General features: G+C 38.9%; 1 protein-coding gene across 5 annotated transcripts in view; it reads right to left on the bottom strand.

Moving 5' to 3' along the window:
- Positions 1 to 1,099: 1,099 nt before the first annotated feature.
- The window catches only part of PHAF1 (phagophore assembly factor 1), a 34,797-nt gene continuing 15,889 nt past the window's right edge, over positions 1,100 to 20,007 (bottom strand). Inside the window, exons 7-18 of one of the 5 annotated variants that reach the window (XM_080637184.1) lie at positions 17,396 to 17,490; positions 14,607 to 14,704; positions 13,906 to 14,018; positions 11,789 to 11,922; positions 11,079 to 11,162; positions 10,307 to 10,389; positions 9,485 to 9,528; positions 7,124 to 7,167; positions 5,714 to 5,772; positions 4,109 to 4,181; positions 2,620 to 2,742; positions 1,100 to 1,273 (exon numbers count right to left, since the gene is read on the bottom strand). In XM_080637184.1, coding sequence (XP_080493310.1) covers positions 2,659 to 2,742; positions 4,109 to 4,181; positions 5,714 to 5,772; positions 7,124 to 7,167; positions 9,485 to 9,528; positions 10,307 to 10,389; positions 11,079 to 11,162; positions 11,789 to 11,922; positions 13,906 to 14,018; positions 14,607 to 14,704; positions 17,396 to 17,490 — 911 coding nt within the window. In that variant the 3' untranslated portion in view covers positions 1,100 to 1,273; positions 2,620 to 2,658. Of the gene's footprint in view, positions 3,083 to 4,108; positions 4,182 to 5,713; positions 5,773 to 7,123; positions 7,168 to 7,976; positions 8,162 to 9,484; positions 9,529 to 10,306; positions 10,390 to 11,078; positions 11,163 to 11,788; positions 11,923 to 13,905; positions 14,019 to 14,606; positions 14,705 to 17,395; positions 17,491 to 20,007 lie in introns of those variants that run through there. The other 4 variants (XM_080637182.1, XM_080637183.1, XM_080637185.1 and 1 more) reach the window with 4 other exon arrangements.

Below are 20,007 nucleotides of genomic sequence, written 5' to 3'. Positions count from 1 at the left end.
CCTAGTAAACTATCTGTACTGTTAAGAGAGCACATTTCATTACCTACATCATTTTAGTCGCTTTGACTTGCCACAGCATTACAAGTGAAGATGTGAGTCACTGCAGTTGTTAGATACCTCTGAACATCCTGCTCTAAGTCTTCAGGTGCACACTTTAGCAGCAGTCCCGACCTCATACTTCTGAAGAATTTCAACCGAACATGCTTGAGAGCAGGATAATGATAGCATCTGTGTAGCTATTACTCAAGTCATCCCATCAAGAATTTCTCTCCTTCTGCAGCTAATCTGGAGCCTTTATTAGAAAAGGATTCATTAAAAATTAACTGAAATTATTAGCAGGATTGCTGTCCTATTTTAGTAACAAGCATAAGCACACACACACCATCTCAATTCAGAGATCATCAAATTCTCCCAGAGCCCACTGAGCCAAGCACTATGCAAGGTCATTTTATATTCCAAAACTGGAGGACGATAAAGCAGGGAGAGCTGAGTGTTCCACCCTGCATTACACAGCCACTGCAGGAGAAACACAAATGGAAACAGAAATCCCATCCTATATGCCCTGCGTTAACCTCTAAGCTGCTGCAGGGTAAGCAGACTTCAATGTTCTGCTGTTGAAGTACCTTAGGTCATAAGAAAGCACTGTGAGAATTCATGTTTGCTCCTTTTACTGCAGGCCTGTCTTTCATTCTCCTATGAAATATTCAAAGGCTTGGAAGCTTGATCAATTTTCATGCTAACCCAAAGGCAGACATGAGTATAGCAATTGCATTTTTTGAACCTAATACAGAAGCCACAGTGATATTTACCATGGTTTAAAGACCTTTCTTCTTCATTTCAGGGCATAAAATAAAAATACACTTTCAATTATCTAGGAAAGAGGCTGCAAGTTATATTGGTTTTTAAACTCTTTGGAGAACATACTGTATGGTCTGTAAAGGAGGAAGACTAGTCAGGTACTTCAAATATGACATGGCAAAGACAGTAAACTAAAAAAGCACAAATTGATAACAAAAAAGCAAGACCATGCATGATTTTATTACAAAACCACCCAGCAACTGTATTTAACACAAAAACAGTAACTGAGAGTCTCTTTTATTTTTCTTTCAGTGTACATGCTCATTATTATTCCACTTAATTTACAGAAGGGCTATGTAAAATGAAATTAAAATTAGAGAGGAAACAAAAGGGAGGTTGAGGCATAGGATTTTCTTAGCAAGCAATGATCACAGGAGACAGCACAGATTGAACAGGGATTCAACAGGAGTGACACCTAGGGATAAAGGTAAACAGTAACTTTTTCCTTATCCATTAGATTCTCCATGGGGCTTTTTTGTTGTTTTAGCAAAACAGTTTAGAGTATCACAGTATACAGGAAGACTAAACGGCAAAGAATGTCTCACACGCTCACATACACACATTTATCCCTGCTACTGGTCCAGGATCCGAAACTTCAGTTAACATTCCATTTCCTACAGTTAACATTCAATTTCCTGTCTCTCACTCACTGATAAACTATACAGGATTACACTGTACATGGAGTTAAAATTACAAAAATGTCATATTTACAAAATCTGTACACATAGTAAAACTCACAAAATCGTCATCTATGTATCACAAGTTGCGACACCAAAATATTAAAAATGGGATAAAATTATACATTTCTCTTGTCCATTTTTAAAAAGGGTTTAATATTTCAAAGACAGACCATCTATTTCCCCAAATAAGACTGGTAAGAGAACTAGAAACCTAAAGTATCCTCCTGGGATAAAATGTCATGAGCAGCATCCCCTAAATAGAAAGAAGCCTATATTCTGTCTGCTGGGGTGGGGTGTGCAGTTAGCATGTATGTACAGAAAATTGTGAAACTACAATAAAGATGTCTTTGGCTAAACCTTTGGCATAAATTAAAGTCATACATCAAAAGTTACAGAAAAGGTTTTCCTGGTGATAGCAGAGCTTGGGAATTTCCTTCTGAGATACCATTATATGCATCTGTTCTTTTTCCAAGGAAACAGAGTAGGAATAAAGGATTCTGGAACAGGCAACACTATTCTTTCATTAAATTTTTCCCTAGTATGAAAAATTGTATCAAATCTTTTCACTAAAACATAATTCAATCATAGAAGTAACCTCTTCCAGAATTTATTATTATTGGTTTTGAAACGGCATATGAAAAAAAAAAAAAAATACACCAGCCATGGCAGAAAAAAAAATTGTTTCAGCATATCAAATACATATTAGTGCAGGAAGGTGGATAAATCTGATCCACTGTATAAATAAGCTTTATGCGCAGCGTACATTAAATAACCATCACACCCCACTCACACCCAGTACACAGATGCTCCTCAGTGAAGATAAAACGTTTATCAAGTAATTAAAGTGTATGTAGTGCAAATGTTACAACCAAGTATTATGCACATGCTACTTACTTGGTTTAAAGTTACACAAAGATGTGGTGCCTGAAATCAGGGACATATATACATCCTTGTCACACTTGGTACAATGTCCTAAGCCACAGAAATACCCATGTGTTTATATCTATATATACACACACACGTTTTCTTAAAATGTGACCACCACATCAATACAGTAACACAAACAGACTAAAATCAATACCTGCTTCCAGATGCTCCAAGGCTCAGAAAGTTTGTGCTTCTAACTCTTGCAGTCATTATGTGCCCCTCTTCCATTTCCCCCTTCTGCCAGCTGATAAGGGGGGTCAGTCTCTTCAGGTCTGTGCTGCATAGGATGAGGGCAACAGAGAGGAATAAATGATGGCACAGGCACCTAAGCTGCTTTCCTTCATCAACAGTTCCATGCCCCATGATGAAGGGTTGAGAGAATTTCCCCTCCACACCGTTCCTAGGTGGAAAGGCTTATTGAAAAAAACCTAAATCATAACGTGCTTTCCATATTGTAAGTGGCAGCAAATCAAGGCACGCTGTACTAATTTCGTAGCATTGAGATTAGCTGACTTTGCACAGGATGCTCACTGGGGAAGGTCCGATGTTCTCAACTGGCTGCTGGGCCTTGTTGGGCCATACAGAGTAACAGAAGCTATGTGATTATTCTGCATCACCTGCAAAAGGACAGCAGGGAAAAAGGGAAATTAAAAGATTTGTACACCAAACAGGCACTCTAAAGAGTGAAAATGGTGAATATGGAACTGATCTGCCTGAAAAAGAAGAAATTCTAACAACAAAAGAAAGCAATAAGCTCTTGGCTAGTTCCTACAAATGGTCTTTAGATTTCCATGACACATCTAAACACCAGCATGCTCCACCTATGCAGAGCAGGGCGCATGCATCTACTGCTAGTATGAGTTCTAGGTGACAAACTTGAAGTTCCAGCTTTTAACATGCAAATATACAACTTCAGAGAAGAGACTGGGAAGTTGCCTGTCTCTGCCAGTAAGCTCTAAAAATATAGCCACTCCCCAGCACTGGCTTTTATTGAAATGGGAAATAAAAAGCCAATCATAAGCACAGTGAACCCCTCATCTTCTCTTGCTGTCATGGTTTAAGCCCAGCCTGTAACTCAGAACCACACAGCCGCTCACTCACTCCCACACCTTCTTCTCCCCCTCTCTCCTGGAGGGATGGGGAGGAGAATGGAAAGACTGTAACTCCCATGGGTTGAGATAAGAACAGTCCAGTAACTAAGGTATAACACAAATCACTACTGCTACCACCAATGATAATAATGATAAGGGAAATAACAAGGGAAGAGAATACAACCTCTCACCATCCACCGACTGATACCCAGCCCAACCCCAGCACTGATCCAGCCCTTCTGTTTAAGCCCCCAGTTTATATACTGGGCATGATGTGCTGTGGTATGGAATACCCCTTTGGCTAGTTTGGGTCAGGTGTCCTGTCTCTGCTTCCTCCCAGCTTCCCCTCCTGCCTAGCAGAAAATGAGACTCAGGAAGTCTTTGGTTAGACTAAACATTACTTAGCAACAACTAAAACCATCAGTGTTATCAGCGCTGTTCCCAGGCTGAAAGTCAAAACCACAGCACTGCACTAGCTACTAAGAAGGAGAAAAATGACTACTGCTGAACCCAGGACACTTGCTTAAGCAAATATGAAAGTTTTCTCCTAACCTCAAAGATCATTCGTTGCAGTCCAAAGCAAAAAGTTGACCCAAATGGATTAGTGTTGTTCGGAGATGACGACCTGAACAGAAAAGAAGGGGGAAAAAATATAAAGATGGATGTATGAGGATCAGGAACTCTTTAGGGATGAATAACCAAATACTCAGTGATACAACATAGATTACAGCATCTTTATCACGGCTTTTATCAAAAGAAAATAAATCCACATTACGCAACACCACTGCTAGACTCCCAAGTGAGCCAGTGGATACCTCTGCTTCATGTCACAGAGCCAAAAGTAATCAACAAGTTACTAACGACCTCTACAGGAAAACTCTCTTTCATTTAACTTGAACAGGAAGAACCCTGAAAATAAACAGGTCCATAGGAAGAAAGAAGCACCATGTAACTTAACTGTAAGTTATTTTTGTCCTTTGCCACTCTTAAATGTACTTTGCCTTAGCCTTTACCATATGTATTCCCTATATGCTGTCTACTAATCCACTGGTTTTATCATGTTAAATTACCTTGTAAGATGCTGAAATAGAATAATACAAATTTTATTAAACAGTATTTTTCATGATTAATGCATCACTTGTCCTTCAGTTATTTCTGATACTTTTTGACACACACACATACACATATACATATATATATATATGACAATGGCAGACTCTCGCTGACTGCAATGGATTTTAGGTTATAGCCAAAAAAGCCCCATAGGAAATACTTATCTTTTGGCCTTTTTTGTAACTGGCCAGTTCCTCAGATTGCACATCTGAGACATCTGAGATGTGCTCAGTAAAGCAAACTGACTGAACTACTTTCTACACCACAGACGAAAAATAGAAAGGCTCTAGGTAATCACTATTTCACCTCAGCTGTACTTCACGTGGCTTCTGCTTTAATGATATCAGTGGATAAAACAGAAATAAAGGAAAACAAAGTGCACAATGATTTAGTGGAAAAAAGGGGAAATAAAACCCCAAACCTCAAAATCATATGAAAGCCTTTTGAAAATACCTTGTTTGGTGTATCTGAAATTGCTGCAGTATTTTCACAGTACCCATGACTTATACTCGTCCTGAGATAAATCATAGTTTCATATCATAGAAAGGTAACTACAAACAGATAACGCCTATTTAACCAAAGACCGAGCTCAATCTCTGTAGAAACACAGGAAATGTAAGGACTATTCCATCTTCAGTCAGGCCAAACGAACTGTAGAACAGCCATGTATGTTCATAAAAGCAAAGCTTCTTCAGACAGACTGTTCTCATATATACTACACACTGCTGCAGGATGTCATGTTGTTGAAACACATGTGACTAGTGTAAAAAAAAAGAAAAATCTACTTATTACAAAAGAAGAGAGAGGCTACTTTATATGCTGCTTAGCTCTTCTCTGGATTTTACAGTTCACAGAAATGTTTTCATTCTGAATGCCACTATATCCAATGAGAATAGCTATCTATTCTTGTTAGCAGCCAAAAAACCTGAAACTTTTTAACAGCAGATCAGTGCAAAGTAACTAGTGCAATAAACACTCTTCTTCTGCCTAAACTCATCCTCTGTTATCAGCTCAACCCCTGCCAAGCAAAATAGAGATCTTTACCTGTGAAGTACCACTGGCTTCTCTACAGGGTGCCCCAGAAGATCCTGAATATTGTCCCACTGTAAATACATGAAAGACTTTGCATTAAAATGAGGCACATGAACTCTTCTGATCCAGGAAAAGTGTCATACATGTTTGTCCATGGCATGCTCATTTGCCAAATAACACAGAGGTTTTATTTACACATGTATTTTGCAACTGGAGCCATACTCAGTAGTGGAAACTATCCACTACTAGATAGGGCTAAGGAAATCCTCTCAGGGTTTATTCTTGTTTTTGTCTCAAAACAGCTTTGAATTAGAATTATTAATTTAAAAAAAAAAAAATTATGAGCCTTAAGGGTAAAATGTAGCTGTAAATCTTGTAGCATTTCAGGGACACCTCAGAGAACAGAGCAGCTGTGGGAAACTTCAAGAAAATACCCTCTTATATACTTTGCAGAGGGAAAAATAGGATCGCTGCTACATCTTCCAAACGTCTTCCCTTGATTTAAGTGACAAGTTTGGAAAAGAAGAGGAAGGCTGCACTATTTAATGTGCAGTTTTCATAACTCTAATCAGACAATAAAAACCTGCAGTTCCACACACAAAGACTGAAGTAAGTTAAAGCACTAAAGTGTGTAAGTAATTCAAATTGAAAAGCAAAGAATGGGAGCTTCCAGGTTGCCAACTCCAAATTTTTCTGCCCAGTATGGGGCCCAAAATTCCCTAAGGAAAACCTTCAGTTTGGTGCCCCAGGAGCCAGGAAAGCAGCACTGACCCTGGCTGAATGTTAACTGTAGAGACTCTGCCTAACACAGTTTTTGAGAAGTTCTTCTATTTGACACAGCTCTCAAAGATGCAGCAGCAACTGCCAAGTGGGGATATTAATTTAGGTGGTAAAGCTGAACAGTCTTCAAGGATTCCACTGTCATCAGGAGGTGTCACACCTGCAGTGACATTTCTGTAACGCCTGCTGCTGCCTGAGAAATATCCCATTATTGGGACGCTTCAGAAGAAAGTGGAAGGGCACTGGTCTCTCTTGTTAAATAATACATGTCTTCAAGAACTACATTAAATAGAAAAGCTCTGTAAAAATTCTGTTTAGAAATATCTTTTCCAGTCAACATTTAGCCAGTACTGCTACTGCTTTCCCATATGATTTATTTTACTGCTTTATTTCTACCTACAGCTAGCTTCCAATGCAAAGCATCCAATAATGCAGTAATTTAGTTTACCTGAAGTATGCTTTTACAAATGCCTTCAATCCTTAACAAAATGTTTAAACTACAAAACATACATTAACTTTTGGCCTTCAACTTTTCTATTTTAAAACATGACACAACTGTTACTATTTCTTCAAAGTGCATTTTAAATTTAGCACAGATCACGTAGATGGTTTAAGAAGGAAAGCAGTTCTGCACAAACTTACCTTGCTGTACGTTGTACATACTTCTGTCTGTGAATCAGCACTGTCTATGAAAGAAAAACAAAAAAAACTCTATAGTTCGTGTTCGACCAGTCTCATGTATAATCCTTTATTCTGGGAGATTAGTTCAGATAGCAGAAGACATACAAGCATCAGATCAGTTCATATACTGAAATTAACCAGCATTTACTAGCAGTCACAACTGTCAACAACATTGATTAAATGCTGGTTAAGGTGATTATATAAACCTGCCTATTTATAAGCAGGCTCCAAGTTCTAACACTTTATACATTTAAGATGTAATCTTACATAGAAGAATGGCATCATAAAAGAAAATGTCATAGAATGGTTTGGATTGGAAGGGACCTTAAAGCTCACCCAGTTCCAACCCCTGCCACAGGCAGGGACACCTTCCACTAGACCAGGTTGCTCCAAGCCGCATCCAACCTGGCCTTGAACACTGCCAGGGATGGGGCAGCCACAGCTTCTCTGGGCAACCTGTGCCAGGGCCTCAGCACCCTCACAGGGAAGAACTTCTGCCTAAGATCTCATCTCAATCTCCCCTCTGTCAGGTTAAAGCCATTTCCCCTCTTCTTGTCCCTACAGACCCTTGTCCAAAGCCCCTCTCCAGGTTTCTTATAGCCCTTTTAGGAACTGGAAGCTGCTCTAGGGTCTCGCTGGAGCTTTCTCTTCTCCAGGCTGGACAAGCCCAGCTCTCTCAGCCTTTCTCCACAGGAGATGTGCTCCAGCCCTCGCAGTATCTCCATGGCATCCTCTGGATTTGTTCCAACAGCTCCACGTCCCTCTTGTGTTGTTGCTCCAGAGCTGGACACAGGACTGCAGGGGGGATCTCCCAGAGAGGAGCAAAGGGGGAGAATCCTCTCCCTTGACCTCCTGCTCATGATCTGAGGGTGCAGCCCAGCATGCTGGGGGGTTCTGGGCTCAAGCACACACTGAAGCTGGGTCATGGGGAGCTTCTCATCACCCAACACCCCCAAGTCCTTCTCCTCAGGGCTGCTCTCAACCCATTCTCTCCATAGCCTGTCATAGTGAGAAAAATACAGTGCAAAAAAATAGAAAGGAGTGCTTGGGACTGAAAACTAAATCTCTTTGTACTAAGTTAACATGCCTAGCACAGCCGTTTATCAAGACCAAACACCCCACTGCATTTGAAATGGAAGCTGACTAAAACTGACAGCTGAAGATTCAGGTGCTGGCAGGCATGGAATCAGCGAAAACACCATTCTTTCAAAAACTCTTGCTGAACTACACAGCACGGACTTAATAAAGCTGCATCAGGCACTCCCACCACAAGGAATAAAATGCGTTCTTCTGTTTATAACCTGTTACATGGCCTGAACATATGGTTGAGACCAGAAAGGTGAGTTAAAAAAAAACCCAAAAAAAACAAAAAAAACAAAACCCAACTGCAAACCAGACACATTCAGAAGAGATTCATGAGGTGAATTAAAAAAAAGGTAGAAATTAATGCCTTTGAAGTGCTGCACAATGACCTAAGGAAAAATAATGCAAAAAGCCAGAACTTTCATGTTTATTCTCTTGGCTGAAGTACAAATCAACTTACAGATAAGCTTGTATATAGAGACATTGTTTTTCCAGGTTTCTTTCCTCTACATGCTCAAATTGCTACTGACAACCACAGGAAAATTGCACTTTACACAGGGAAGTGCTTTCAGTGAATACCAGTCAGAATAAGAACACCATCCCTGGCTAAAATCTACCCAGCATCCAGTGTTCCCTGGATAATCAAAATATGCACTTTCCCAGTAGACCTGCTAATTCTTACAAGGAAAGAAGTCTACCTTGATCACTACAATCTTCAAACAAGGTTCTTCAGGCTTTGCTCAGATCATACTTTGTCTATAGCACACAGAGACAGCATATTTTGGATGTTTGTTCTCTTTCCCAGCTAAACCAGTTTATATTCACTATCATGAACAAGCCTTTCAAGAGCAAGCTCAGCCTTAGAAACTTCACCTGTGGATGGGACAGACCAGCTCAGATTAACACTGCCTTACAGATTCTGAGCCTTCAAGTACAAGGTAAGTGATTTTAGCAGAGTGGCAGCATTACAGAAAGTCAGTGATGTTGCGGCTAAATATTCGGATAATCCAAGTAAGTAAACAAGGTGCTGTAAATAAAATCAGAGAAATGCTAACCTGAAGTATCTTTTTCACTTAAATATAAACCTAACCCCAAAATTTCTCCTCCATCTCGATGACTTGCACTGTTAGCATCCTCTGATAATGAAGGATGCATTAGAAACAAAAACTGATCGTACCCCCCCTTTGAGCATGTTGTGGCACATGCCCCCTGAAGCAGGACAACAGATGAAATACTTACCTCGCTTAATGACTAGTGGAATCTTGAATTCACAGCGATGGTAACTAGAAAGTGCAAATTGTTAAGGTATTAGAAACCAGAAAACCCAACATAAATTGCGTAGCACAGACTTGGAGCTCTTAAATTAATGCACAGAAGTCACGTGAAGAATAAAATGAAAATGAGAGTCTCAATGCTAAAAATTCTGATTTCTATTTTCTATATCAAAAAAGGCACCAGCCTGGGAACATCCTAACAATTTTCTAAAGGATACAAAAGTTCCTTCAGCACAAATTACTCTGCTTTTCGACAGAATGGATAGAGAAATACTCAGCTTAGAAACAGTACTATATATTTCTGTCGCTAACTGCTTAAATCAGAGAGACAATAATTTATTTTTTTAAACTCTTATTCCTTCTCTGAAGAGTTTACATTTAAAAAGTATTGAAAATATGTTCTGAAGAATGAGAGAAATTTAATTTTTTTAAATGACTAACTGAAATAATGTCAGGAAAAAAACAGCAGCTTACCTACCAGTAAATGGACACTCTTCCTAATTCAAAGTTTGCCTCTAGCAAGAGAGTTTACATGTTACACCTGAACCAAGAACTACCTTACCTCATTTACTGCTTTGAGAAACATTTGAGAATATAACGGCATTTAAAAGTAAAAATAAAATCTAAAATAAAATAAAAAGTGCTAATGATGGCTGGACCCTCCAACAGTTACCAGATACACCAAAGACACTTGGGAAAAAATACTGAAATTCTATAAAGGGAACATAAAATTTCTTTTTTAGGTGTTTTAAAAATACTCTTTAAGAGATCAATTCTTTACACTTACATGTTAAAGTTGTAATGACCAGGATAATTTGTATGCAGGACAAATTTCTTCACTTTGTGAGTGTTTGCATCAAAGAGAATATCCTGTTGAAGAATAAACAAACATACACAAAACAATTTGGACAGAGGAAGGTGGCTTTTCCCAAACAAACCCGAGATTAGTTACCATAGTACCTGTATGCAGTGGTATGTATCTATCTTATTGGAACTGAATGCACTTTGAAAAGTAGTATTTGAAAACATGACTATTGGTAAATTCAAATAAATATACATCTCCTCCAGCCCTCAATTACAACTGCAGTTTCATTTGCTAATGTTGGCAAATTTCTTAGGGAGGTCTTGTTCTGTATATTCTTCAGGGTAACATGGACTAAAGCAAAACCTAAGGACATGAAGGCTGAACTGCATCCACAGCTTGGCTAACTTCCACATGGTTGTTCTGGGCTACCTATCTCAGTTCCACGGGACAGAGGCAAGGGTTTCAGAAACAACTAATACATCTATGCATTAGGCATGGCAGAGGGAGAAAACCTAACAGAATGCAAAAGGCAAAGAGACCTCCATCCACCGGTGGAGATGAGAAAATGTTACTGTTTGAATTTGCAAGTGCTAGAGAAAAGGCAATGTTATTTTTCATATGCAGAGATTTCTAAGGCAACAAAATCAAGAGACTGCAGTCTCTCATTTCCCACAGCCTTTAGCCTTCCAAAAAGATTGCCATGTAACTAAATCAAAACTTTATATGAATGTGTATAGGGAAGCTTCCCACTCACCAGTCCAAGTGTGAAATAATTGAAGAAGTAGTCATTGCACTTTGATGGGACCTGCTTATGGGGCGAGGGTGAATGGATTTTCATCTGCAAGAAACATGTTTTTCAGATGCATTTAATACCTCTCATATATATTTAATAGCTCTTACAAAGCTATTAACAACATCCCTACAGTCAAACAAAACGCCACTATCATTTGAAGCCCTTGTTCTAATACGTAAGATATTGTGCTTCATGAGAGGTCATGAGCTGCTTGCAGTGGCAGAATGACATGAGCTTTTCTCTTTATCTGAAGCAGAAGTGTTATTCAACTTATATATATACAATGTATAAACATTAGGAAAGGATCAAATTATATGCTGAAGTTGTTACATAAAACACAATTAAAAAATTAAACCTACACCCTTGCTAAGGTTCAGATGGATTCGAAAGTGCTCCAGTTTAATTTTTGTGTGTGTGTGGGACGTTTGGTTGGGGTTTGTTTTTTGGTTTGTTTTTTAATTTAAACAGATTTGCATTAAATTAGCTTTAGAAAGCTTTTAAATAAACAAGTTATATAACTGTTCATCCTTTTCTATCCTATGTCAAGTGAAGCACTCATTTGTACTGCATGGCAGTTTAACTTCACTGGTCTTGCAAAACACAGGCCCTGCAATTAACCTGAGACAGGGCTGAACAGAGACAAAGTCCTGCACGTGAATGACTCCCCTCACCTTATCTTCGGATTTGTAGAAGACTTTGTGGGGAGACCCCAAGGTGCTCAGCACATCCTGGCATGAATCACCGAAGTACACACAACGCTCAAATACCCGCATCTTTGCATCGGCTAAAACACCCGGGCCACAGCCTGAGGAATGGAAAACAACTCAAAATTCATCCTTCCTGATCAGAAAATCAGCAGCAAGTCAATTCCAAAAGTTCAGCATTCCTCTATTCACAAGCCAAACAGCTGCATTCTTCAGAAACAGTGCCAAGCTACATTTAACCCTTCATTTTTCATCAGGTTAAACATTTCTTATCAAAACGATGTCTTGACTATTGGCCAGATCCCCATCTTAAGCTCCAGCTTCAGCATTGCTATCTTCCCTTCCTTGCCATTCACATGAACATCATCCTTTTTCCTAGCCCATCTCAATTTGATCAGCTGGTTATTAGCAGTAAGTTCCAGGAATTATTTCTATCCCTAAAATACTCTACTTCAGCAGCTAGAGATCTATCTCCAGCTAAAAAAGTAAAGCCTATAAAGTGAAATTCCTCATCCATATTAACTGTATTGGAAAACGTACATCCTTTACTCAGGATTCCCATAGCTTATTGAATCAATTGCAAGTATGTTCCTATGCAAACAATGCTGAAAAGGGATCTTACTGAGTAGCCATTACACAGATGAATTTCTGAACTATTTTACCAGAAATGGAAGCATCTTACAGTATGTAATCCCATTTGCTTTCAAGAATGCAGCATCTTACATTTACAAGAATACACGTACAGGTATTCAGCAGTTACTGCAAAATATAGGATAGGGTCTAAACACACACTTAGCTTTTCACACTATGCACTATTTATGTAGCTAGTTATCCAATAAAATAAATCACAAAACCCCAATTAAGTCATCCTTGATTTCTTTCAGAAGAGATGCTAAAAATTAATATACTTGCTGAGAAACTTGTGCTTGAACAGGCATATAACATTTTACAAAGGAGTTTCTGCAACTTCAGCAAGATGTGTCCAGACTACCCCTCTGCAAGCTTTAGTCTGAACATTAGTGATATATTTTAGTAGTTATTTTATTGACATTTCCTTTGAGCTGCATATACATTAACTGAACTTGACACTCTACCTTAGAAATGTCCAATTTCTCAAAATCATTTATATTAATATGATGTTATAGCTAACTCCTCCCCTAGTACATGAGGGTATATGTTCCCTGTCCTAGGCAGCTCTCAATTATCTTCCTCTGTAAAGACAGAAGCAAAGTAACTTGAAAGCATGTGCTCCCTTGTAATTCATAATTTTTTATTCTTTACGTTAAATCTTCTCCTTTTTAACTTTTGCATATTGCAAAAATATCTCAAGTGTTTCCTCAATATACATACAGCTATAGCCAGAACAGGTCAAAAGCTGAGCCTGCTAATGAAAATTAGTAAAGACATCTCATTTTTTTCTTAAAAACATTGTCAAGTCTCAAGCTCCATTAACTGAACATGGCTCCCTCAAGGTCATTATATCTTTCCCTAACTTCTGAGCACCCCTCACCTATGAAAGCACACACAAGGAGAAGGCACTCATCAGCTGCTGTCACTTCCACTGCTGTTTCTCACAACAAATGAAAACAGAATTGAATGTGCAGTCTAGAGCTGCAGCATTGATGTAGTCTTGTCGGTATTTTTAAAGGCCTTCTAGAATTAATCACAAAAATAACAGCATACAGCTCACTGGAATCTCAGAAAATGCACATGTACCTAAGGTTTATTGATTTCTCATGTTTTTTTCAGTAATGTGATTGCATCTGTTTTATTCTACACATACACCTGGAGACAAATTCCTTTTCTGCAAAAAGACTCTAAGGACTTGGAACTATTGAGGACAGAGCTACGGTCCTCTGTGATTTCTCCAGGGCCAAGGAAACGTAGCAGCACGCAGATTCATCTTCACAGGAGTTTTATTGAGTATTGTTTCACTAGTTCAGAATGTTTTGTTTCAATGTATCAAAATAAGGTACAAAGAACACTTTGAAATCACTTGTAAAATCATCACAAATAACTTATACAAGTTTAGCCCTCTTTTCCTGAGGAAAGCAACAATTCCACGTTCCGAGTGTCACCAATACCTGCAGTGAGGAGGCGAAGCCGTAAACCTGAGGGTCCAGTTCCATCTCTCAGAACATCAACGTTCTCAGCATACACGTTACCAAGGAAACAGCTGAGAGGCATCAAGGGAGCCCTGAAAGCAATCATATAAAATGTGCATAAGATTTGCTTAATCTTCAAATTTCCTACTAACAAGCTGGTATCAGCTCACTGGAACAGAGCACACTAATTTTGACAAAGCTGCATTTAGCTCAGGCTGAAGATTGAAAGTTGTATCAAACACATGATACAAATAATGCCAACACACTACAAAATTACTGACTGCCTACAGAAAGTTTGATTTGTCTAGGGAGAAGCCATTAGCGTGCAAACACAACCTTGAGTAAAAACAGCCTAACCACACCTTGTACTAGATTCACTAATTTCCTCCTTTACTTAATGAATTCGTTCTCAGGTCAATGAATTACCTATGACAGCAGAGCCAAGATGATTTGATAGCAACATAAATCAACGTTTGGTTATAATGTCTGAAGACAGTGCCTATGAAAATTCAAAAAAAAGTTAGTATCTAAAGGCATTCTGCACACTGCCAAATTCATGGAAGACCAAAACTGAACTAAAAAAAGTGTATGACTGCATTTAACATTCACAAAACCCTAAATAAATGAGGAAGAAAAAGCATGTTCTAACTGATCAAAATGCCACAACCAACTGTACCTACTTGGTATCCTGCAGGCTGTTTCCACTGTAGATGTACATGCGTTTCACAGTCGCACCATGTGGAATTTGCAGAGAGGCCAGACCATGGGCAAAGTTAGGCTGTGGACATACAAAAGCATTCTTGTTACGTGACACAGTAGACACTTGAGTTTAAAGTTATGAATTACATTAGAAATACAGCATATGCCTGGCAATTCAGATAAGACTCTAGCCAAAGAACAAGGGGGAAAACCAACAACAAAACCCCTTCTCAATGGTGTTTCTCCACATTACACCACTCCTGGATTCTGCCTCTGGGGTGGAATGCTCACTATATTTATCCACCAAAAGATGGCACTAGTCTGACAATCAGCCATGGCACACAGCCTGAATTCAAGTTTGCTTGGTTTCTTCACTGGCTATAAAGGTATTTGTACTGATACACTGTATTTAAGTTCTCAGAAATCGGCTGTCTTAGAGGCAAAACTTTTTTGTCTCTCACTGCATTAATTTTAGTCTTTTGACATCTCTGCTGATTTGTAAAATGCCTTTATTTGATGAACAGAGGCTCATTCATTAAATAGATTTTCTGCTCTCCTTACCACAACATTCTTACATGTACTGTTTTGATGGGGATTTTGAGTGCTCTCATTAAATCAAAAGTGTGCTGAGGAAATCAGATTTATTCTTCTAGTATATTAAGAACTTATTTCCTTCAACTCCGAAGATGACAGGACCTTCTTCAAGACCATCAACATACTTCACTGGCACAGGACAGAAAATAAACTAACTTTTCTCACACAGTGAACAAAACCAAGATGCACAATATTCAAACTATTATCCTGGTCTACTTTAGCAGGACATCACAAAGTAAACATAAAATGCTATTCTTAGAAAAAGAAAAAAAAATAACCCAGAGCAATGACTTTCACTGCCTTAGGTGTTCGGAAAGCAATCTGCACTACTTTGCCTTGATGCCCTGATTTCAATACTCTTTCTGAACTTGCCCACAGCATGAAAAACTCAAACACAGCTTTCTAAAGTGGTCAGGCTTAAGATTATATTTTAACATAATTACATCTTAGCAACAGAGAAATCTTCTCTAGAGCCATGGAAGCACCTGAGCCATATGAGCCTTATTTCTTAACAGCGTGAGCAGGCTTTCATGTTCTCACCTGCAGTTTACCAGCTACATAAACAGCCCAGAGTTTTCTTCAGAGCTTTTTCATTTCCATAAGCAGAGGTTACACGGCTTGCTAATGAGTTTAGAATTCCTGTACAGTCCTCTCCGAACTTGCAAGATTTTGACATCTTCAAATTTCATTTCACTCTTCAATCTTTCCTACTGTTCCCTCCTTGAAAGGCTTCACAAATAGCTGTTTTCCCTGTGGACTGTTTCATACTATTCTTTTCTAAGCTACCCTTTTTCTACCTATTTATAATCCTGGGGACAATTTTGCCTTTCACTCTGTGCAAACATTTTATTAATCCCATCTGACCGACTGGATGAAAGACTTGAGAACACAAAAGTATTTTCTCCTTAAGAACTGTATCATCCCCCAAGAACCACACTATTTTCCTCTCAAGGCTTATTCACACCAAGCATTCCGTAACTATCCCTATTTTCTCACATAATTGAGCCATATACCAAAACAAGACATACAGATGCACCAGCCAGAACTGATTCTAGCAGTTTTATTTTAATATCTTTTAGTTTTCAGACAGTTCTGCAATAAGCACAGAGTTGGACTCCATGATTCTTATGGGCACCTTGCAACTTGAGATACTTTATGATCTTTCCAGATCTTTGGTATAGCAATTGAATTTCTTAGCAGCTCAGCCATTTATTTACAAATGCCTTGGGAACTCTTGTATGAAAGGCAACTACTCTTTGATGGGACATTCTTTGTTTGACTTACTAGGTTTCTATTTACATTCCAAAATTCCTGAAAACCAGCTGACCTTCACAACTGCTAAATAAGAACTTCCCCTGGTTACCTACTCCCTGCTCTCTCACATATCAACACACAACTACTGAAGTACCAGGCTGTAACATGAAACATGTCATCATGTTGATTTCTCCCACTTTGTTTTGGCTCTTTATATGTGCCTTTTTATTTTAATACCATACAGCATGTGTTCATTTTAACCAGTAAGACTAGATAATACAACTGACAGCCTTTGCATTCTCACACAAAAGTGATACATACATTTTTGTTAGCATAGGTGGAAATCACAGAGACCTCATCTTGTTTCCACTACAGACACTGATTTCCAAAGATTTCACAGAACACAACAATATGTTCAATTATTAAGTAACTCATTTGAACATCTGGTGAATATGCAAACAGGCACTACAAATATAGCTCATTCATCTGGCTTTCTAAAACCACTCGTGCTGAAGGACACTTAAGATGAAAATGTATTTTATGAACTCTACCCTAGATCAGTTACATAATCACCTTGATGAGATTTAAAAATATCTGATAAAAGAACAGCCTTCCAGTTGATTGCTTAATATTTACGTATTTGCACAGACAGGACTCTCATTTTTAGCAGACTTCTTTCAGCAACAGAATTGCTAGTCCCAGTTCATGATGCAAGCAAACCCCCTAAGCATATGCCTTCTGCTAAAAGGAAGAAAATTTTTAACTTCAAAACGACTGCATAAGAATAAGAACACAACTGAGGAGTTAAATTCCTTCCAAATCACTGGTTTCTTCTGCTTGCAGGCGAGACATGTAGTAGGTGTTACTTTGCAAGTACCATAGATTCAAAAAGACTATCCATTAACTAAGAAAGATTGCTGACCTCGTACTTTGGAGTTTCAGTCCAGGAGTCTAGCTGAAAAGAAAACGAGAGTCCTCTGAAATTGAGGTGAAAGAGCTGCTCAGCTGAATTATACACTAAAAGGGAAAGGAAAGTAAACACAGTTACCAAAATGAACTAAGAATTCTCCAGATCTAACAGCACTTTCATCACCTCAATGAATTTACTACATCTCAAAATGCAGGAGGAACACAATTACACAGGACAATTAATAGTTTCGCTTTTAATTTCTTGCAGTAGAAACATGGCAGTAAGAGAAACCCTAGACTCATTAGAGTTGGCTAGGCAAGCCTGTAGGCACAAGCCTATCCGTAATGATACAATTATACAATATGGCACAATCAATTACACCTTGATATTCCTAAAGTAGTTTAAACAGCCACTAAGAAGTGCAAACCAATTCTATCCATTGTTACGTGAAACACTTGGACAATATTAACCCAAAAAGTCTTTTTAGACCAATGCGTCCAGAGCACTGATAAATTTCATGTTTTATACCACTGAGAAGCACGTTCCCAAGAAGGAGCTCAGAGGTACCCACCTGCCTCTCTTCCTAGCAGAGATTCTTGCCTGTGTGTCCCAGTTCAGCTACCCACGTTCCCAAGTAACATGGCACAAGAAGAAAATGCTTCCTACACACAGGTTCTAGACCATTTACAGTGGTAATTAAGCATAGTGTCACCAGAAACAGCAGCTGATAGGTCAGCTTTTACAAAGAGCAGAATAAATCAGAACACACACAGACCTCTAGCTGTCACTTCACGAGACCTGATGTACTGCAATAAACCGCACAACATCAACTACAAACAGCAACAGAAGTCATGCCAGTACTTGTCTAACAAGACATGCTGTTTTGTGAGACTGTGGAGAGCTTAAAAACAATCCCAGCAGACTGAGAGCTTGGGAACAGTTTTGGTATTGATGCTCCCAAACTTCAACCTGCGTCCAGTAGCTGCGGCAGGGAATGCAATGTTCTTGTAACACACAGAAGCTGATTTTATTTGCAAAACAGTCTGAAAACAGCAGAGGATGAAGAACAATAAAGAAATGCTCCAACAAGAGAAGCTGCTTTCTTTCACCTTACCAAGGGAAATGTAATTAATATTCCCTTTTTCCCTTACAATTTTATATTTAAGATGACATAGCATAAAGAAAAAAATGCATATATATTTTTCCCCCAATCCCAAAGTGCCTTTCAAATGTTCAACTTGAGAGACATGCCACAAGATGTCTAGACAATGCCAGACCACCCAGGATAGAAAAATAATAGTTGAGCAATAAGCATTAAGCTTTCAAAAGTAATCATTTGTCTTTTCTGCAGAATGTGCTGGCTAAGAGCATTTTCCCTGCTTGTCACTCAAAGGAAACCGTGTGGGGAGGGGGAAATGTTTTGATCAGCAGGAAAGTTACACAAATCTCATGTGATAAATTATGATGCATCTTTTCCAAAGCCCACAGCCAGCTGGATAAGTGTTTTTCCCCTAGTCATGCCAAGTGAGGTATCTGATTATAAAAATCACATCAGTTCCCATCCCCTGCAAAGTTTGTTGATGCTTAGGCTTAAAGGGCAAGGCATGTTTTTATCCTTACGAAGTTCTCTCATATCTCCCTTAGGACCGTTATGTCACAACCACAGGGCTGAACAAGGTATGCCTTTTTATTTCATTCATTTTTTTAATTTATTGATTTTCTACACAGGTACCCTGTAGATAGAAGCAAAAAGACTGCTGTTTTGCTGCTGCACTCTGGGTGAGGGTAAGGGAAAGAGTTTGCCTTCCAGGCCACCAACACCAGCAAGACTTTTCCAGCACCTCAGGTGAGCCTGGGCAACCTCTGAAGTCTCCTGGAGTTACAGATATAGAAGACAGGACCCCTCTATCCTTGTAAAGCCACTGTGGCAGGAAGGAAGAATGTTTTTTTCTTCTACCTTATAACTTTAGTTCAATTCCACAGCCCTCATCTATGCTGAATGGCACTTCAGCAAACAGCCACATCCATGAGGACTCAGAGCAGCATGTGATTTCAGCAAAACCACTGGCAAGAACAAATGCCTCCCAGCAGGAGATCAGGTCAGAGAATTATGGGCCTGTGGGATCAAATCTTGGTTTTGACAATGCTATTGACCTCCAAAGTGGTCATATTTCAATCACTCCCATGACAAAGACACTACAATGTTTCATACTAACATCAGCCAAAAAAGTAATGAAGCTGATTGCAATTTTCCTGATGACTCTTTTTTTTAAACCACTGATTTGGCATACCAAAACTGCTTACTGAAGGTCAGTTTCAGCACAAAATTGTTGCTAGCTTTTTGAAATACATTTTGAAACTCCCACTGTATCCTGTTGCAGGAAAGCTCTGCTGCAACCACCTTAGGTTTAAGTGAAACACAACATTTTGTTTGAAGTTCTAGTGGAGGTTAACATAGAGATAAACAACGAAAGACTTTGACTTAAAGAGCTTGCATTGGGGTTTTGGAGGAGTATTAGTACAGAGGAGAAAAGGAGTGGTTATGTCATACTCTCATCCATGAAACCTGGCATCTAGTACTTTGGTTACATTAAGAGGAAAGTTTCCCACCTTTCTCTCCTCAC

The sequence above is a fragment of the Psittacula echo genome (assembly GCF_963264785.1).
Source record: "Psittacula echo genome assembly, chromosome: Z".
NCBI lineage: Eukaryota > Metazoa > Chordata > Aves > Psittaciformes > Psittacidae > Psittacula > Psittacula echo.
The sequence above is the reverse complement of the archived record's forward strand: the minus strand, read 5'-3'. Positions and strand labels throughout refer to the sequence as shown.